Source organism: Varanus komodoensis, unplaced genomic scaffold (genome assembly GCF_004798865.1).
Source record: "Varanus komodoensis strain SLA01 unplaced genomic scaffold, ASM479886v1 scaffold7_3, whole genome shotgun sequence".
Classification (NCBI taxonomy): domain Eukaryota; kingdom Metazoa; phylum Chordata; class Lepidosauria; order Squamata; family Varanidae; genus Varanus; species Varanus komodoensis.
In genome coordinates, this window is record NW_025336480.1 from 19,269,332 (window position 1) to 19,291,796 (window position 22,465).

The window sequence follows — 22,465 nt, forward strand, 5'->3', positions numbered from 1 at the left end:
TCATGCCTGCATTGCTGTTGCTCCCATCAGAAAGCCTGCAAGATACGGGCTTAGCTACAACAAAAAAGAGCAGATAAAAAGCAGAGGTTGGGCTTGTGTACTGCAACAAGTAGTGGGGAGTGGGTGGACATTTTCTTATTGCTGCTGTGAGGAAGGATTTGGAAGGTATGGAGCTCAGCTATGTTCTAGTCTCTTTCTGAGCAGTAAGTATGCTTTGAAGCATGAAGCCCCTTGGGATCAGCAACCAAGCCTGTGGTCATTCATTTTTAACCCCAGCTTTTTAATTGGTATTCTTATAACTGCCTGCAAACCTCAACGCCACATATGGTATACCTTCTCCTCATCCCAAAGGGGTGGTAGTAGTCACTCAGTAGTCAAAATGGCCTTGAACATGTCCAGGTGCTTTTCTTTTATCTCTCGTGTTCTGGGATGGGAGTAGAACTGAGCATACATTCTTCCATTAAATCTTATTATTTTCTTTATTGTTATGCACACAGAAACACACACACAAAGGCACCTTGCTTGTGAACATATGCTTCCTGGTGCAAACCACAGATGTGTATCTTCATTTGTGTTTATCATATAATGCAGTGCATCCTGGGTGCTAGTCGTTGATGCAGGCTGGTATAGAAACTAATGAACTATATAAACATACAAACAGAGTGAGTCAGAAGGGGTCTCCTGGGCCATCTAGTCGGACCCACGGCTCCACTCATGACATTCTCACCATGTGCATGTCCAGCCTATCCTTGAACACCCTCACCAATGGGGCCTCAACGACCTCCCGTGGAAGCCCATTCCTCACCCTCAGGGTCCTGACTATCAGGAAGTGCTTCCTGGCATCTAAATGGAAGCTTGGCTCCCTGAGCTTTGCTCCGTTGGAGCACGTCCTGCCTTCCTCTGCAAGGGAGAATGGGTCTCTATGGGCTGTGATGACTACCAGAAGGATAGATTCAGTATAGCAAGGGGAGGGACCCATTGTCTTTGTGTGTAATTCGATATTATAATTGTTAGGGTTTTTAAAAAACTAGTTATCCCAAACTTTTTTTTACTCTGCAGTACTTAAGGAAGGATTAAACCGTTTAAGCAGCAACTGTGTTTCCCTTTTAGCTTTGCCATGGATTAGTAATATATCCCAGATTTCTGCTATAGCTGCATGTGATAGAAGTATTTAGATTAATTAGTTAATGTTTGTAAAGTCCTTTGAAGATTTAAAGGACAATACAAGTGCCAAATTTTATTACAAGTGATTTATTCTTTAAGTATACAGTCTTCCTTATGAGCTTGCTTTTCTTGCCTGTTTCCCAATTATTATTATTTTTAATCTCCTTTGTCACTTTTGTTTATTCTATTCATTTCTTAGATGCTTAACCTGAAAGGTTTTCTTTTCTTTAAAAATGTTTTCTGAAATTATAAAAGCAGCTAAATATTAACTATTGCACTTCCTACACCTGGGCATAAATACGTAATCCATTATTTGCTTCATGATTGATTAAATATGTTCCACTTCATACCTATTATGGTCTCTCTTTAAAGTACATTTTGTCATAAATATTATAGATTGAATGACAGAGTATTCATTTAGGAGACACCAAGTATTCTTCACAAACGTAATTTGCAGCCTTTGAATATGTCTCTATCACTCCATCAGTCTGTCCCAACTCAGGTATATCTAGGGTTCTAGCCCCAGAATCAACATAGGTAGGTAGACGGAAAATAACAAATGTCACTTGAGGTTTCTTGATCTTAGGCAAGTTCTTGGAGTAGATTATAGGCAATGTCTTAGAGCAGATTTTCTGCATTTTTAGTCTTTTTAATCTATTGAATATTATCTGATTTACTAAGCCAAAACATTCCAGCAGCCATATATAGTGGTATACCTGTTTCACTTTTGCTTTGCACTGCAAAAATGGGGGATCACCAAGCACATGGCAGGCCACAGTATAGGCAGTTTGCTTGGTAGGATACAAGTTGTGCAGCCTTGACTTCTACCGTCCCTTCTTTTTGTATGTGATTGATTTTTTACAATGACCAGTGCTGAATCATAGTGCTGGCCTTGGAGATTTCAAAGGTACTTCACGTCAAAACAAACCCCTGCTCCACCCTTTTTTTTTTTTTTTTGTCGTCTTTAAAAATGCAACCAAATGCACAAAGATGGAAATTGGAAGCAGGAAAATGGCACCCCATCTGGAACTTGCCACTTGGAGTGACTGCTTCATGCTGTGAGCCCTGGTTAACTATCATTGCTGCAGCTTCCTATGTGGATGATTCCATGAAACTGTCCTGCCAATTCTGGTAAAATTTCAGAATAGCTTTTTTTGTACATCAGTAGTCACCAAGGTGTTGGCCCATGTTCATCTAACCTAACTTTTTCTCATAAGGTTGCATTAACTTAGAAGACCGTTTAAATATGATCATCCTACTCTGCTAATAATGTTTATGAATAATAAATATCTTGCACTCTGCTAAAGTAGGATTAGAAATGTGTTGCTCTGCACTGTAGTGGGAATGACTGTCTAATTAGTAATTTAGAATTTCTTCTGAATTAAGAAGCAACCCTTTATATTGCTTTCTTCAGAACCAGATATTAAGGTGACTTCATCTTCAAAAGAAGAATCCTACTATGATGATGATGATGATGATAATGAATACAACCCCTTTAAAGAAGAGGAAGCGGCAGAGTATGTGAACCCTTTTGATGAGACTGACCCTGAGCCAGAAACACTAGCACCTGTCCAAGACTTTCCTCCTCAACCGGCAAAAAGAAAAAATGTCCAGCCTGTGGACATGAGCAAATACCTCTATGCCAGCATATCAAAAACAGAAGAAGAAGAGTTAGATGAGTAAGTATATATGTTTTCTTTTTTGAAGCAATGTTTTGGTGTTACTTGGATTTTAGCAGAAACCCTTAAGGCACAAATTATTCAAGCCTAGTTATTCTTGTATAAAGCACAAAAGTGAGTTGCTCCACTTATGGAATGCGAATACATTTATTCTGGTAGAGATAAATGCTATTTATGGTTCACTTGCTTTTTTTCTACTGGGATCTAAATCACTGTTTCTCATGCTGAATAATAAGCTCTTAAGGGAGGTGCAAATGCTACAAATGTTCTGGATGAAAAACACACATTCTCAGTTCAGGTGTAGCTCTGGCTGTAACATTTGCAAGTTGGCTGGTGGCCAATTTTCAGCTATGCTTAGATCAAGCTGAGGAGAAAGTTGTGAAGGTAGCTTTTAGTGCAAAATAACGAGGATAGGCTGAAAGGCACTGGGAACCAACATAATAGCAGGGTTAAGTCAGGGGTGCGGGGAAATCCTACCACATGAAAAATAACAAACAACAAGAATGGGGAAGTACCCTAAAAATTACTAGCTATTCTGAGGTAAGAGGATGGTCCTCATATAGATTTAAATCAAACAACTAAGCATCATTTAGTTTTATCCTAACTTATTATTACAAATGGGTGACAATTGCAATGCAAACACATGAGATACGCATAACTGTTTCTACAATGAAATTGACTTGAGAAAGTGAAATTGACTTGAGAAAGTGACTAAGAAGTCTCAGAAGTCCTTAATTGTTCAAAATGCCTCAAAAGCAGCTTTCCCAATGAGAATGCATGGATGAGCACAGGGAGGCATTGAATTCCACAATATTAGAACCATTACAGAGTATTCCCTGTTGCATATTATCCCTGGTGAAGGAAACCTTTAGTTTTTCATTCCAAGAAGAGGCATCTGCAGATAAACCAGGCAATATAACACTCTATAAATGAGATCTTGTTTGCTTCTAGAAGCCAAAAGGGAGCAAATGCAATTGCCACAGGACTGAAAAAGTGCATTTTTTTTTGAGTAGACAGGTATATGTTTGGATTGTAAGTCCATCTATTTTTATTTGTATTTTTAATTTTGTAAATGGGTCCTGAATATCCATGTGATAAAATGGTTTTCACCATGTTTTTTACTTCTCCCCACATTTTTAAACATAGAAATTTGCTTTTATCAAAAGATTGAAGCATCAACCATTTTAAATAGATGCAAAATGAGTTTTGAATATGCAAAACATCAAATGTAACCTTTGATAACAGTTCAGGCTGTAGTTCAGTGGTCAAGCACATTCCTTGCATGGAGGTCTCAGATTAAACTTATGTCATCTCCATTCCTGCCTGTCAGTATTGACAGCACTGGGCCAGATAGACCAATGGTCTGACTCCATATAAGGGAGCTTCCTGCATTGTATTAATTTATTTATTAGAGTTATATACTGCCTTTTTCTTTTTTAAAGAGCACAAAGCGGCTTACATCATTCTTGTCCTACTGCTCTCAATCTTATCCCTTCAACAACAGACCTGTAAGGTAGGTTGGGCTGAGAGTCTGGCCCAAAGTCACTCAGTTGGCCCCATGGCTGAGTGGGCACTAGAACCCAGATCAGCTGAGTCCCTGTCCCACACTCTTAATCACTACACTGGCTCTCAGCTACTAAGTAATTCTAATTGCAGTAATTCAAACTAGTAAAACTATAAGTTAATTATAAAAAAACCTTAAAGTATTGGGTGCAACACTGATCATCTGCTAGCCAAACAAATTTATCTCTCCCTCCTGCAGCTACCTCCCCCTGCCAAATTTGGGTTTGAGGATTTTCCAGAAGATATTTGAGGCACTTGCCAGGGACTGTAGAAGGATGAGAGGACAGAGAAGTCATGTTCCACCAGTGAAAGTCCATTTGGGCTACATGGGATCTAGCCCAAATACAGAACTAACACTGTGTGTCTGTTTCTTAGTTGTGGTTTGGAAGCATACTGTTGCTGAATGCCTGGTTGGTGAATGGCCAGCCAGGACTTGATCCTGGATGCGCATGCTGATTCGGCCTGTATCAGAGATCTGGTTGTATGCAACAGTATCCACCTCTGCACACCACCAGGCAAGACCTGAGGATGGGGCAGGAGGCCAAGTTGCAATGGTTTACTGCTCATCCTGCTGCTCAACATTTTTCCTTTTGTGGGCCTGTCATTCAACAGGGCACACCTTGAATCTTGTTTTCTGTGATGAGTGGGATGATGGTGATTTCCGGGTGGAAGAATGCTTTTGTTGTCATAAACAGATCGCTAGTAGGTGGGTTTAGTCTTACTGGGCCTGGGAGTTTTTGCAGGGATGAGGGACCAATTAATATGGTCAGACCCAGGGGGGTGATGGGTCCAAATGTTCTTCTGATGGCTCTTGGTGATCTTCCACCATCATGGCAGGTGATTGTGCCAAAGCTCTGCCTGTGGACTACCTATAGCCCTTTGTGACCCATATGTGTGACACCTTTCATACTGTCAGGTCTTTGCCAGCTCAAACAAGACTAGTGAAAGTGAATTTGGGACTTGCTAATGGCTATGCAGGGTAGGGCTCTTAGGAGCTGTAGGACTCAACATCAGGAAGACCACAATTTGTCCCTCTGCCAAATGGTTTGGTATCATCCTTAATCACTCATATCCCTTGTGATAATTTGATGATTATATTTGAGCACTTACATACACAGCTTATTCTTTTTCTTTTTAAAGTTTTGATCAAGTTTACTATTGAGTAAACTTCCATTAGTCTATGGTAACAATTACTTGTGTTATATGATCTTCATGGTCTTTTTTTTAAAGAAGATGCAAAATTTTCAGTTTTCTCTACTAGAAATATAAATGGAGATCCTCCACCACAATTTCTTTTCATGGAAAACTCAGTGGACAACTATAGTTTCCCCCTTTTAAAAAATGCAATTTAGGAATGATAACTTTCTCAAGACTTTTCATTGAGAGTTTACTTTCTGCACAAGTTACATCAGCTGCTCTATTTTCTTGAATTCCAAAAAATGAATGAAGTAGTGACACTGACATTTGGAAATTCTGAACTCTGAATGCCTACCATGACAGCTATCAAGAGGCCACATCTTGACATATTAATAATCAATGGAAAGATGATAGCAAACAGCAGGAACGAAAAGAAGAGAGGGGAAGATTAGAAAGTAGCATAAAGTGACAATAAAATGACGTTCTTTTCATTTGCCCCTTCAACAAAATCTGTACCACTAAAGTCACATCTAAGTGTTTAAGAGAGAGCTGTGTTTTTCTGTGAATAAAATAGCAGATATGGAAGACCATATAATGCATGCCTTCTTTCCCTTCTGCTTCATACAAATATCCACTATTATATTTCAACACAGATCTTTTTTAATTTTTAAACAAGAACTTTTTCAACTACAATTGCTGCACCAACTCTTCAGTTCTGTGCAGACTTCTAGATGACCATGAATAACTTGAAAATGATTGCTTTTTCCAGTATAATGAGAGAGGAAGAAAAAAATAATCTCCATCCACTGTCTGCATCATGCATAATTTTATAACCTCCAACATGCCCTCCCTGCCCTTACTCACCCTTTTCCTAAGCTAAAAGAGTTAGTGAGCGGGACTTCCCTTTGCAGATGCTATTTTGAGTCTTTTTCAACAAGATTTGTTCTTCTGTATGCTTTATGATGTCTCAACATGCTGCTTTGTGCTAGCCTTGATGCAGGTAGCAAGAACTCAGCAACTGGGAACCTCTGGGAATCCCTACAGAGAGAGGTCTTAATCCCTTTACACCACTTGTGAGTACCCATGAGCACTCATTTTTTCACACAACATTCAGAGAACAACCAGCTCCTCCATGGCAAACGTGGCAGACTCCTTGGAGTCAGGACTTTTTGTGAGGCGGGGACAGGATAACGAGGGAAGCCCGAGCTACACTCTCACAGCAGCATATTCATTAACTCACTGCACAGATGATGAGGGTCTGGAGCAGGGCATGGGGTTTGAATCCAAGCATGGTAATTGTGGACATAAGACTGATTGCATGCTTGGCCAGCAACAATGACATCAGAGGCAAAAGTGACAGACCATGAAGCTCTGGAACCCACAACCACGGGGGCAAACATAAGATACATCCTCCAGCTGTCCTTCTAAAAACCTAGCCGTATATGCCAGGAACACATACCGTGTGTTCAGGGTTTCATGCTGGAGATCCCAGTGTCAAATCCTAGTTTCAGCCTGCCCACTAAAGAGTCTGGAAAAGTCCTTACACAGAGAGAGATTGTAGCACTTGAACCAGATCAGAGGAGACGTTGTATGAACTTCATAGCACGTTTGACTCAATGCGTACTTTGTAATGACATTCTGCTACCCTTGTTGCTTTGCCTGACTGACCTTCTGCTCATCCGTCTAGATAGCAACCTGTCTTCTTTTAGCAGCTGACTATGTGCTGGGAGAGGTTTTCCTTGACACTTTCTGGAGTTTGAGTAGGCAAGGACTGGTACCAGCAAGATCCCTTGTCCCCCCATGTCACATTCAGAGGCCAACTAAAGTGAGTTTGAACTAGAGGGAAACAGATCTGCACCTGGAAATCTGCACTTGCAAACAGCTGTTCTAAAGTGGAGACCTTCATAAAACAGCACTGGGGAAGGAATGTATTCTAGAAGGAAAAATATTACAATGTAAGGGCTAAGCAGCCATCCCAGTCAGGCACTGTAAAGTAGTAGATGGGGTAATCCTCATGACTCCGCCTTGATGTTTAAATATACTGTCATTTGTTAAATAACTTGTCTGGTATGGAGCTTACCCGAAACCAAGACCTTGACAGCTGCATGGAAGAGCAGCTGTAACTGCTCTGTTCAGTCCTGCTGGTCACACTGTGGGCATCTCTGGTGGTCTGCACAGAACCAGGTGTGGTGCAGGTCCTGTTCTCTGTGCATGCTGGGGAACCGCCTGTGTGGCAGATTAACAAGTAATGCATAGCATCTGGAGCTTCAGGTACCTCAGCATGATTGTACAGTAAGTATTTGTGAGGATGAAAGAACAGTGCCACCTTGAGTGCAGTTCTCCCTTAGGTGGAGATAGGATCATGACTAAGGCAGTACTTACCCCTGAAGGGGAGTTGCAGTGGAATTCTGTATATGTGGCATCTGTTTGTTTAACATCATGTGACCAGGCTGTGATTCTGGTGATTTGGCAAAGGCTTTATTCTTAGGAATATTTGACCAGCAGTAGCAGTTTTTGAAGTGGTGTTCCTGGCATTCCCCAGTGGAGTGCTTACTTGCAGAGTATGCGCTACAGAATGTGACATCTGTATGGTAGAGACTGTTCCCAGCTGTTGAGGTAACATTGCTTCACCAACACAGTTTAGGCAAGATAAAGTGTTCACGTACCACAAGGGGAGGGGAGAAGCCTGAAAGGCATTTGCAGCACTTACACTTTTGAAGTATGCACCTATTTTCCACCACCTGGTGGGGTGTTCTGCCCTTATATGTCAAGTTGTAGGAGTTGAATACTCATTGCTATTGTGTATATATGTCTGGAGTCCTTAGGTGGAGTACCTGTACTTCAGAAGTACTTGACTTCGCAGAACAAATTAAGAAATTAATTCATAATGTTCAAGTTCTGGCCCCTAGTTGTGTCCCTAAGTTCATAAGACCAGAGAGGTATAACACTTTCCATGATTTGAGTTGCATGTTCCCTGTCTGATATTTGTAATACTGTGTTGATGTTCTATGACTACAAGTACGTACATAGTAAGTCCTTCATGTAAGGTGTTATGGTGGCCTTTTTCCTTCCAGTTAATTTAGGGAGCGTTCACACCACTGAGCCAGTTTCCCATTATACTAGGATAAAGATTGGGCTCTATGGGAGATTAGGATTTGATATACGTTGACTTCTTTCTTATGCCCCACCTTTTTTTGCTCATCAGTGTGACAGTGCAGTTGCGCTAGCAGTGTAAATACTACTATCCATCAGTGTGGAAATTTGCCGCCATCTCTCCTAGTTCAAACTCACTTCAGCTAGCCACTGGGTTACGCCTAAGTTGTGGGGTCTCTGCTGTATCCTGTGATTCCTGAGGAGGCCTATCTCAAATACAGAATTATATCTGTACTACTTTTGGGGGGAGGGGTACATATTGTTGCCGAGATATAAAAGGTGTTTAAAGAGTAGATACTACCTCCACTATTCTAGTTATATTAATCAATGGAGAGGTCTAAAAAATTAAAAATTGCATCTGTTAAATTGGAAGATGGTGGTTATAATAGATGAATTAATTTGGAGAACAATTTTTACTTTGTAGAAGCACTGTTAAAGAGAAGTATAAAGTAGAAAACATGGAGACAAAGCATTGAATTTCAAAACTGGATTGTAATATCTTGACCTGAAAAATCCTTCTTTTTCTCTAAACCAGTGCAATACCACAGAATCCAACTATAGACATCCAGAAGCATATGGTAGATTGTCAAAAGGGATTAATTTTTCCTGTCAGTAAAGAAGAGGCAAGAACCTTGTAGAGCTATATTTCCCAAGATGTCACCATTGGTTTTTTTTTAACTATGAGCAATGGGCACTTATAGTTATTTGCCAATTCATTTGTTCAGCCACTCTGTGAATCTTCTCTTTATATGTAAGATTTCCTGCTCTCCTTTCAGAGTTATTAAACATCAGTCTTCAATAGAAGTAAATGCTAATGAGTTATGAGAGGAAAGAGATGCAATGTTTCAATATACATTTATTGTTGAGACATTTCAAATGTTTCTTTCTTGTTTCTCTGGAGAGGACAAGAAGCCCCTATTGGATGCAATTCATTATGTATCGTAAGCATGTATTTCAAACTCACTCTAAATTTGTCTGTTCTCTATATCACATAATTCTAATCTTCTTAATCTCTTTTCACAGAAGTCTCTCCATATCTCTTATCATTTTCATCCTGCGTCTCTGGATCATCCTATTTTTCCTACTGTATTTCTGTTTTAAGATGGGGTGACCAGCCTTTCCCACAGTATTCAAGATCAGGGAAATCCCATTGGTTTATGTGATGGCACTGTGACAGTATTGCTTTACATCTCAGTCATTTCTCATGCACTCATTTTACTTGTTTAGCTTCCCATTGAACAGAGAAGAATTAAAGTTGTATGAAAAAAAGAATGTGATCTTAAAGATGCCTTACTTCATCACAAGAAAATGATATTACAATTAACATTTTTCCTTCTACTCTTTTGCAAATAACAAGCCAAATAATATAATCTAGTTGTGCATCAATCCAGAACCTTACACCCAGCTCCTGGAAGTAACTGGTTTTGGCTTCAGTGGGACCAACTTCTAAGTCGCAAATTCTGGATTGGAGATCTTCTCTGCTTCCTGGGACCACTTTCTACTCCTCTTTCAAGTTCACATTTTCTCTAAGGGTTGTCTACACAGTCCTTCCTTTACATATTAACTGTGTCACATTTTAATCCCAACCAAGATGACTTTGCACTTCCGAATAGAAAATAGCATAGGAGCATTCTGTTGTTGAGAGTTAATCCCCTTGGGATATCTGAACATCCTCTGACTCACTCAGTTGTTTCTAGAACATTTGATATTCCTTGATGAATTACATTATAGTTAAGAAAGCAAGGGTGATACTTTTAAAAAAAGTATTAATATTAGTATTGTCTCTGTGGCATTTGTTTTCACAGTTGCACATCTAAGGGTTTGCTGAGACACTGTAGCCATGAGGGACGGAAAGCTCCGATTTACAATTCAGCCATGTAATTTATTTTTAGGTAGAATCTTTTATCTCTCTTACATACTGAGAAAGTGATCTCCCCGAATTAGAAGATGTGGTAGGACCTGGCTTTTGTAAGAAAAGTGCAGTTATTGGCTTACCAGCAGCTGAATGGGCCAGGCCCACACACACACACACACACACACACACACACACACACAAACTTGGATAGCAAACAGCCACCTACACAGCTGATGGGTTGGATCCAGAGGAGATAGGGAGTTGTACATTAAAAGGCTCATTCATTCACATGAGAGGAGCATCATTTCAGCTGACTGCCTAATTTGACAGTCATCCACAGCACCATATTTAATTCTGTTCCCAAGTGCTCTTCACTCCCAAATTGGGGTGCTGGGGCTGCCAGACAGAGCTGGGGGAATAAACGCTATTGTGTAACCAACACTCCTTGCAGTTCCCTCAGTCCAGTCAAGTGTCTTATTAAACTTTCCAATTAATCCCCAACTCCTTACTTTATTACATTGGTTTCATTTTGTTTTCTGGTTCTGGCGCAGAATTAATGTATTAGATCTCTTTGGTTTAACCATTTTTCCTGTGCATTCCTCTGAAACAGCCTTGTGAGCTGTTCCCTTTAGAGTAAGCAAAGAAATGGAAATATACTCCACATGGTGTGTATTTTGATACTGGTCTTGATAAGTAACTATTCAGGTGTACTCGGTGAATTGGATTTTTACCAGTCTGTACAAAACTAAATAATGGCTTGACTACTTTATCACAATATTTTTGGATGCAGTCTTCTTTCAAGCATCCCTGAAGCTCTGGATATGGGTTACATTTCTTTTTCTAGGGTGAAGAGCTTTTGTTCTATAGTGACTGCATAATGTAGTGAGTAGTTTAAACATTATGGAAATAGGTAACTGCTATATTGTGCATATTCAGGTGGATTATGTTTTTATTGGTTCCATGATACATGTGAAGCATGGTTTTACTTTATCTGATTTACGCTGAGTTCATAATGCACTTACTGTAAGGATTCAGTGGGCTACTTCACACAACCCAGCAGTCTACTGTGGGTTATTTAACCCAAACTGAGGCTATGGTACATGCAGCTGCTCTTTTGCATATCCAGCCCCCACTTGGTACTCAGAATACTATGTGAACCTGGCAAACATGGATTGTATGAGGGTTAAACAGTCCTTGCATGATCTGAGAACAGACCATGGTTTGTTTGACCCTTGTATGATGCATGTTTGCAGTGTGCACACATGACAACCCCTGAAAAGGAGCTGGATATGCCAAGTGGCGCCAGTGGGAACTGCAGCTCATCATGGATGAATAATCATGGGTTGTCATGATATGTCACATGAACTAGGGCAGCCGATCAAAGTGTCTTAAAATCCATTCACGTTTGAAAAAGGTGGTCCTTTTTCTGATCATTTTAAAGAAAGCATGAATATGTACTGTCGAAAGATCACTTTTAGCTTAACCCTATCACTTAATACTATAAAAGCCTATTTATGTGTCCTGAAAATCAAGTTATACATCCTTACGAGAACTGTCCCATTACAGAATCTAGCTGATACAATCTTGTACTCATTTCAATAGAGCACATTACAAAGCTTCCACAGCACAAACGTATGCAAAAATAGCACAGCAGGAATAAGGACAAGCTAAGCCATTTTCCTCTAGAAGTATACCTTTCTCTGGATAAATTTGCGCAGTATGCCTTTTCTAAATTCGCTGACTGAACCTGAAACTCTACATGTGGCATAAGTTCTTTAGGATTTTACTTGCAAACTGACAGATCAAACATCTAACAGCATTTTAAAAAAGCTTGATTATATCGTCATGAAAAATGCAGCACTTCAAATAAGGTATAGGTGTGTGCGCGCACATGTGCCCTATGTGACTTGTTTAATAAATTAAATGTTGCAAAACATCTCTAAGAGTTGGAATTCCTTTTCATAAAAGTGCCCCTGTTTCGATGCTGTCTTTTTCTATTCAATGTGAATGTGAACGTTTCACTCGTAATCTTACCATTAGCTGTGTGAAATCCCCAGTGCATGTTGAGTCTCTTAATTCCAAGACTGCAGAAGATCAGGTAGTTCATTGTCAAAACACAGTATCTTAGTTAACTCTCCCCTTTCTGACAGTAACTTGTAGAACAAAATAAAACATGGTGACATCCCATATGTAAAGTACTGTCCTTGTTCTTATCTTTTTTCAATCTTCATTTTCACCTTCCTTTGAACTCTGTAACATTTGAAGTCATCTTAAAAAGGTTGTCAACAAAATAAAATGACTGACAGGCACTCTTCAGTGTTCTGTTCCAATCTGAATGCTATTATTTTTTCACTTTTGTTTTCCATAGAACATGTCCCTTTTGTTTATTTTTACATCACCTTAAGCTTTAATTTTGTTTGTGTTTTTGCATTTGATGGGTGCTGACATGAGAACATCTCAAAGGTGCCTTCACTTTGCAACCTAGTTATTTTAGTCTCAGTTTGTCCTTTTATTCATTGCATATCTTCTTTCTGTAATAAACAATGGCAGCCCCTTTGGACAGTGATTGATGAAATAGATTGGGTTTTGAATTTGCTCCAGTGCTTCCCTCCTTTTGCCGAAGTTCCAGTTATATAATTAGCAAACTTAGTACTGCTGAGACTAATTTATTCTTTATTGTTCAAATGAATGCTTCTTCCTATCCAGAAAAAAAGAAAAAGAAAAGTGCAAGTAAAGGGTTGGTAGATGATGATGATGATGATTTTGATCACTATTTGTTTTTCAGCGCCAGGCTAAGACCTTTTTATTTAAAACTTATTTTAATTGTTAATTTATTGTATTTATAGGATTTTAAAATTTTTAAGCTGAGATGTCACCGGAGTTTTTAATTTAATTGTATAATTGTTATATTTATATGTTTTATTTGTGTTATGAGCTGCCCCAAGGCTTTGTTGCGATGGAGGCGGCATAGAAGTGTTTTAAATAAATAAATAAATAAATAAATAAATAAATAAATAAATAAATAAATAAAATGATTTCCCACCGATTGAGACTGTAGACAGCTCACAGCATTAAAATTCACACAATTAAAACATTCAAAAATACACAAAAGTTAAACATACAATTAAGCCAAGTATATATTACAATTATCACTAAGTAGCTTAACAACACCACAAAAATATAAACAGTTAGATTAACCCAGTGCAAACTCACAGGCCATTCCCAAATGCCTACTGGAATGAAAGTTTTTAGCCTGCTTATAGAACAATAACAGGGAAGGGGGCCAACCTCATCTCCCTAGGGAAGGGTATTCCAGAACCTGGGGCAGCCATTCAGAAGACCCTCTTTTGTGTTCCCACCAAACATGCCTGTGAGGGTGGTGAGACTAAGAGAAGGGCCTCTCCAAAAAATCTTGTTAGATTTTCATTAAATTGTTGGTTTTATTACTTACTTCTACCCACTCTTATATTCAGATGAATTCTCAGAGCAACTTAACAAAAGGAATACAATATATAGATTTCTACACTGCCTCTGTGTAAATGTAGTAAATGCAGAAGTGATTCTTGCTGGATTATATCCAAGGACTTTGTTGAACAGGATGTGATGGTTTTAAAAATATTTAATAGCTTACACTTAAATAGAATTAGATGCTAGCTATTGATGTAAAGTTATAGCATGTAGAGCCAGTTTGCATGGAATGACTATGAATTTTTTAACCCATAGTTAGTTGTAGCGACATGTTAGCAAGCAAACCCCTGCCCCTCTGCTACTGCCCCACATACATACCACTTCCACATTCCTAAACAATTAAAACTGAGCTGCTAACCCTAAACAACCCAAGGTGCTATGTTTGGACATTATTACAACCACCCAGGCACTATTGTCCTGATTTTTTAGGCAAGTGGAAGCAAGCAGGAACCAGCATACTGACTCCTTGCCACACACTCATACACAGCCTTAGCTTTGTTAATGCATTGTTTGATTGTACAAACTTGGTCAAAGTTAGCCCATTATTTAGGCCATGGGTTGTTGTTATTTCTGAATCATTTGCCAGACTGCATAAGCCTTGAGAAAGAATAGTAAAGGAAACCACAACCAAACTGTCACTTTACATGCCATTATTAGAACACCTAAAAGACTTTTGGATGTAGGGAGGGAACAGACAAAGGAAGGAAACAAATCATGGTTCATTAATTTGCCTGACAAACCCTGGGTGGGACAAGAAAACATGGGTTAAATAAACCATGAATTAGCATTCAGTGTGAACCAGGCCTATATGGACTCATGATTCTAGGGAATATTAGTTTATAAATAATTAAATGCATTTAGATAACTTAATGCATAGTATTTTGATGAGAGAATTCTTGGGTATGGAAATGATAACACACATGGACTCATTCCTGTCAGCCATACCACCAAATTCAGCAGTTCCTTCTTTCTTTATTTGCTGGAAGTAGTATGAAGGCATAGCAGATTTCAGACACTACTTGACAATTCCAAATCTCCAAATTCTCAATCATATCTTCCTTGTCAAACTACTGAAGAGAGGTTGTCCTGGGAGGAGACCTCAAAAATCATCACAAATCATCTTAACAGACTCTGTATCTTACACCACACAATTTAAGGAATAAAATGATTAAACATTTAAGCAGAAAGAGATGTTTGAGGTGTAGCTATTACCTCTGTGGTAGGTATAGTACAATTTACTCCTGAGTATGTTTACTTAGGAGTAAATACTACTGAATCTGATGATACTTGGTTCCAAGTGACCTTATGGTACAACATACTGTAATCTGCACAATTGTCACCCACTTACCCAGGAGTAAACCCTTTTGAACTCAATGGCACTTACTGCTGAGTAGGCATGAGACTGTAAGGCATCATTTTTAGTTTAAGTTAAATCTTCTATTATTGATTGATTCTTATTGTGTAAATCAGCCTTAAACGCTCCAGATGTTTTGGACTTCAATTCCATTCTGCCCCAGTTTGCATGATCAGAACTGGGTGTTGTAGTACAAAACAAAAGAAAGCCTTGAAATGGAACATCTTTGTTTTCTTTCAGTATGATTGTACATTGAATTCTAAGTCTTCAGAAATAAGTGAAATTTTATTGTATACTGTATATAGTGCCTCTGCAGATCTCATTTACTCACATTCATTTTAAAGAGATTTTATAGGATTCTTAGCTCTAGGCCTTCTTTTTGGCTAGCTGTATATATGCTTCACTCATCAGTTGCTGTTTGTAATGGCGGGGAGGTAACATTCAGCATAATCAGTGGGACTTTGTTTTCTGTTTTTTTTTTTACAAAATTAAATCAGTTTCTAATCACTGTTTCAGGCAATTAACTTTTAGAATTAATATTGAAAATACAGAGATAGCAAAGAAATAAGTTTCCCTTCTTTTAATTAGATCAAATCCATTTTATGAACCAAAATCAAGCTCTGCTTTAAATAATCAAGTTACATCGCTGCAAGAAGTGGAAAGGAAGATGAAAAGAAAAGCTCCTGAACCACCAGTCCTCTCACCAAAGACAGAAAGGGAAACGAGTGGGAACATGTCAGCTAGTCATGCAGTGAAAGAGCTTTCCTCTTCTCCCAAGGTATGTAGCTACCATGTCACTAGCGTTTGTAAATGTTTGTTGAAAACTGAAATTCCTCTGCTTGTATTGTATACACTGGCACTTCACTGTCTTAATGCATAAATGAGTTTCATTTAGCTATACATTGTCAGTTCAACTTCACCTATTTCACTCTGCATGGACAGAGCCAAGATTTTGAAAGCTTGTAAGGGACGTGACCAGAGCTGGCTCATGATGTTGGCACTGTTTCCAAACAGCTGTCCTGTATGTTCCAAGGGGTGTGCGAGTCATAACTGTACATTCTGAGAACTAAGCACAGGATCTTCTGAGCAGCACTAGTCAGAGCACTTGTTTCTTCATTAGCAGTGTCTCCCATTCCCTTCCAAACCACTAGTAAGCAATCCCATCAGTTTTTTCTGCAATTAGCACTAAACATGAACTACAACTCATATTATTGTGTCTCTTTTTGCTGTGCAAGCTGCCTTGAAGGCACACTATCTATCCTGAAAAGAAAGTTGAAATATCTTAAGCAAAAATAAAACACATGAAGTAATAATTTAATGAACAACAGACTTTGCAAGGCCTTTTTATGAACACTAGGCTGAACGGTACCATTCTTTCTAACTTTACAGTTGCTGTCCTGTGTACATTAACCTGGGAGTAAGCCTACTTAGCTCTGTGGGATTCATCTCAGTATAAATACACTTAGGACTGTGTAGGCATGCTATCTCTGTCTGTCTCTCCTTTACCATTAGTAGGTTCATCATGGGAGAAAGGAGGCAAGTAAATGTAGCCACATCTGTCAGGTGACTGTAATATAGCCATTGAACTTTAACTTCACAGTGTATTTTTTGCATTGTTTCTATAGCTAGAAGCTAAAAATCCAGTTGCAAAGTAGGAACTATGGTAGTGTAAAGTTCTGAGTCATTGAGGACCCAAAGAGTCTCAGGCTTTGTGAGGAAAATAATTTATGTTACATGAGGTTAGATGTAAACTACACATCCCACAAATGGAAGAACACCTTCTAACGATGGAAATAATTTGATCCAGTAGAGGTATCCCATTGGCAGAAAGCTGTGTGTAGGGATGTATGGAATTTTTGTTTCTGGGGTAAAATTCAGTGGATGTCTCCAGTTCAGCCCTACAAATTTCATACCATTTCCCCCTCACTGATGTTGATTTAATTATAATGAGTTAAGCAGATGCACAGCTCCTGGTAGGGTCTTTTAATAGTGGCAATTTGCACAACTGGGGAAGGAGGGCTTGGAATTTGTGTGAATAATGTTGTAATTTCTAAAACTCTTAAACATACTGAAATAATAATCAAAAATCACCCTCTCCTCATATTACAGTGTTCAACTCAGATGAGCCATATTCTGTACTTCTCAAAGAATTTGCCAATTTCATTCTCAGGGTCCACACTTCCAAAACCAAAAGCAGAGAATAATAGTCAAGTATGAAGCATGTATGAAACTGACAAGGGTATTTACAAGAGACTAGCATACTTCTACAGGGCTTCATAGCAGATGTGCAACAGTGCACACTTGTGCAAGGTCACAAAAAACAAGAACCCTGTTTTAAAATTATGTCATTAGTGTACATTTCAAGATCTCAATTCCCCTTGCTCACAATTTGTGTAAATTACCCATTTTATATGAAAGTCAAAACCTGAAAAAATATGTGCAAAAAAATATTTGGCGTAAGAAAAAAATATGGTATGATTTGCTGATGCTTACTGGAACGGAAGTGCTGCAGAATTTATACAGCACTTCTTTTCCAGTTGAAACACAGGAAAAGAGTCACACATGGGAGAGGACTTTGGCTGGTTTAGGTAGGAGAGAACTCTGGATGATTTCACCTCTCCCCTGTACCAATTGTGCCATCTGATTATGCCATCTGAGGGACCTCCAGTGCTCAAGATCATATTTTTAGAAGGTGCCAATGTCTTCAGAAGGAGAGGAAAGTTGCCTTTGTTTCAGCAGGAGCTTCCCTTGAACAGAACTCTGTTCAGGATTGCTCCTGCTGAGGTGGCCAAAGTGTAGATGTAGCCCATTAACTTTATTTTTCTTTCTTTACGTTTTCTTGCTGTAAACCTGCTATTTTTCCAAAATGAACTCTTTTTAAAATTTCAGATTTTTGTTTTATTTTTCAATTTAGCCTGGATCGTGTTGAATGATTCATTTGGGATAAAATGATGATCTTTTGTTCCTTCTGTCAAATAAATTTACTGAATGTGAAATATGGTAGACTATTAGAATTAAAATTAGAAGCATTAAATAGTCTGTTCTTCAAGATGCTCTCCTACAAAGACAAAAGAACAGTGCATTAGTGTTGAACAATTGCAGGGAGAGAAAGAATGGAATTTATTCTGTTGTGTATGAGAAAAACTGGCTGCTTTGGTCTGGAACTTCTCAGACTAATATGCAGATTTACTTAGTGATAAAACCTTTCTGCATTTAACTGTGGCTCCTCATTCAGATGGAGCAGAGTGTATTAGATGAATAGTTAGAAAAAGAAATAGCTTGCTGTGGTCCTTTTGCAAATAGAAGTACTTGCAACTTAATTACATAATATTTTATTAAGCAAAGGTGAAAATCATATGCATTAATATTAAAGGAAAGTTATTTAGTTATTGATGGAATCTATGCAGAGAAAATAAATAGCAACTTCATAATTGTTTTTTGTTTTTTATTTGTAAGTTATTGTTGAGCTTTCATGTTTTCCCCTATAATCCATTTTATGAAACCTCTTTGGAACTGCTTTTCATTTGAATCTGGAAAGGAAAAGAGAAAAAATCTTTCGGCATGTCTTCCAGACCCCTCTTAAAACATCCAGCGGCCCTCAAGGGCCTTGTATTTTAGATATCATCATTCCGGTTAAGAACTGAATGGAACCCCTTGTCACATCTATCAAACTCTTGCTTAATTAGGCAGAGAGCTTGCTGATGAATCCTTGTCCCTCAAGGGCTGATCATGCCATTTTCTCCTTTCTACCAAGGGAGAAAGGATGAGACCAGAAGCTTCCCCTAGGAAGCAGAACAAGCTTTAGCAAAGAGACCACTGAACTGGCACTCACAATGCAGAATCACATTTTCTGCCTTCCGGGAACCTAGGCTTAGTCTGTTTTCTGTGGAGTTTCTTTGATAAGAAAGCTCACCTGGTTCCTGATTGAGGTTGGAAAACAGAAGATTTGGTCAAGACGTAAGATAAGATATTGGCACTTAAATCTGATATTGGAAGAGACAGACAGTGAGGATGTATGGCAATGATTTTTTTCTTCTCTTTTTTCTTTTTTCCTGCTTACTTGGATAAGTGTGTGTGCCTGTTATTTAGTTGCTCAAAATCCAGTTTGGGAAAGAGTATCTGGTGAATGGCAATAGGGTTTTCCTTAACCAAGTGGTGCTGGGCAGCTTTCAGCACCCATCTTTTTCTCCCTACTCCCACTCCTCCCACTTGGCCCAGAGGTCATTCTGCTTGATTCTAGAAATCTTGATTTTTTATTATTTCTATGGATTTAGACTGGGATGATTTGAATGTGAACTTAATTTGCTGAGAAGAACTACTTATTTGGCATGTTCTTTGCTTCCTTATTGGTGTCTGCCATCTTAGGAATAACTGGGGAAGAAGTTATCTGCTGGAGGAGTGGCAGGAAGGTTCCATTGTATTCTGAGTGATACTAGCGCTATCAAACAGACTGTGGCTGTTTGGAATGCTTCTGTCAATTCAGGCATAGAATGTCTGCACAATAGAGATGTAGGAGCAGATGGGCTTCTGTTGATCATCACCCTGCTCTCTAAAATGTAACTTTTCAGATCAGAAAGGCAGTCACTGATAAGGAGGGCACTAAAGTCACAGAATAGGGTATAACTGAGCAAATAAATAGTGCTGCCACAATGCACTGCCAATTTACAGTCATGATTTCAGGTCAGTGAGAACTCTGTGCCACTCTATTATTTTGCTAGTTCTGTGTTCCCTTCCAGTTCCAATTTAGCACAAGTGAAGTCAATTATTTTATTTTAAATGAATATTGCTCAGAAAGAACAACTTTGTTGGATACTAAATGTATGATATCAGAACTAATTTATTCTGACATTTAAAGAAGTAGTCTGAGAATTCTGTCTTGAAAGATTCGCATTCCAGAAACTTTTATCAGGAAGTTATTAGGAAGTTACTGGGGAATATGTAATGTCTGCCTTTAACTCCTTCCCCCCAGGGCTTGTTTTGTTTGTGGGTGTGCTGATTGGTTTGCATGACACAGCAACCCATTGTGGGTAACTAACCATGGTAGGTTCTTGTGTAATGTGAACCTAGACCACTTCTTACTTGGTGCCTGAACAAAAAGTCACCCTAAAAAGCCATGGCTTTCACTAGGGGTTGCTGTATGCATGATGGATTTATGTGTCATCCAAATCCAGACAGCCAATTCCATCATGGGAAAAAGAGAACAAGCCACTTAGTAAAAGCTACAGAAACCACTTGGTGCACTTGCTGAGTTCACCTGGGTCAGCACCCATCAAGGCCCTTCTGCCAAGTGCCCAAGTGGCACTTAAACTGGCCATCACTACGTTAATTATCCCCACATGTGCTGTGACCCTTTTTGCGGTCACTGTGACTTGTTTTCTCTCCCCCCCCCCCACTTTCCCTTTTTATCTAGGGGGAGATCGCCTTTTTAATCCTTTTTGATCTCCATAGGGACAGTCGGTAACGAGTATTGAAGCAGTAGTCATAGCACATTTAAAATTGTGTGTGCACATACACATCTTTCCCATTGGCATTGAATGGATGGCGAGTGGGGGAACTGGCTGGTATATGTATCAGTGGAGGTCAGCAGGTGCGACCCTGTTGCTCTCCTCAGGTACTTATGGAACATGTGGTATAAGTCATGTGATTCCCCCTTCTTCTCATAGCTTAATTCACCTTACGTGTAGGCATCCATGTGAGCCACCCAGAGCTCCTTGGTGGATATAAATGTGACAAAGAATTTGTGTCCGGGATAGGAGTGACTAAACAGTGGAATGAAATGCACTCCATCCTCTACTGATGAGTGTCTTAATAAAGCTTGGCTATTAATACCTAACAGGACCAAATGTCTGCCTAATCTAGTCTCCAGCTTTCACATGGGACAGACAGATAGTTGGATGTAGACCACCATTAGGGCCACAGCTCAACAGCCTTTTCCAGTTTTGCACCTCCCTGCCTCATTACTGCACCTAAGGGATTTCACAGAGGCTCAGTTTACTCATCATGATGATTAAGATCCATTGTTTAAAGTATTATTCTTCATGCATTTGTGGAAGTCCCTTGTCAAAGCCATGTCAGCTCACGGTAATCATTCTGTGACAGTGAAACCAATACATTAATTACGGTGATAAAAGTTTAGGATGTTTTACTTTCCCCAGATTTCCAAATGCAATCTGTTCATATCATTGCATAAGAACACATCCATCAGTAATGTGTTACCTAATTTATAGTTTAGGCTAACTGCTTTAGATTAATAATATGTTTTTAGATTCTAGAACTAGAGTATTATGTTTTCATACTGCACTTTGATTTATTTAGTATTTGTATTCTGGGAATGAAGGTGACAGTTGTTGTGTGCATTCAGTGGGTTCTGTGCATGCTCAGAGATACATTCTGTGGTGATTGAAATTATTGGCCATACGTTGGTGAATAAAGTGCTTTTTGCAAAAGAATGGTCAGTTTCCTTGAATGTACAAAAGGAGGAAAACCCTAGCTCATCACAGTGTATTTATCTATAAATATTTATCATATTTATAGCCTGCCTCTTTCCTGCAAAAAAGCTCATAGTTTCTATAATCCTTCTCCTCTTTCATTTATCCTCACAATAACCCTGTGAGGTAGGTTATCTGAAAGTGAGTCTCTGGCCCAAAGTCACTGGGTGAAATTCATGGCTGAGTGGGAACTAGAACCCAGATCTTTCAAGTCACAGTGCAATACTCTAATAATTACACCATAGTGATAAGGCAATTTCAGTTGTACATGGGTGTGTATGTGTATCCTTATTACATAAACTATGAGCTGGTGAGTTTGTAACCTAGTAAATTCACAATGCAGCTTACTAATCTGTGCAGTTTTAGATGAGATTATTGATATTTGTGTGTGCAAAATAAATGTTTCTTATAGTTTTCATAACATTTGATGGAAAGAGTCTAAGGCTGCAATCTGCATGCACTCTTGAAAAATTAACCCCACTTTCTGTTAATGTATTTGCCTTCTACCCTTTCATTGTTGAAAATACTCATACTAGTATGCAATTCTGGCTTTAGTTTGTCTCCCTTCTTCACCCAGTTTTACATTCTTTTGTTGTGATTTTTT

General features: G+C 38.8%; 1 protein-coding gene across 1 annotated transcript in view; it reads left to right on the plus strand.

Annotated features, from left to right (window-relative positions):
* The window catches only part of EHBP1 (EH domain binding protein 1), a 333,031-nt gene that overhangs the window by 140,059 nt on the left and 170,507 nt on the right, over positions 1-22,465 (plus strand). The window contains exons 10-11 of the mRNA XM_044454620.1: positions 2,579-2,843; positions 15,962-16,151. Of these exons, the coding sequence (XP_044310555.1) occupies positions 2,579-2,843; positions 15,962-16,151 (455 nt within the window). The remainder of the gene's footprint in view (positions 1-2,578; positions 2,844-15,961; positions 16,152-22,465) is intronic.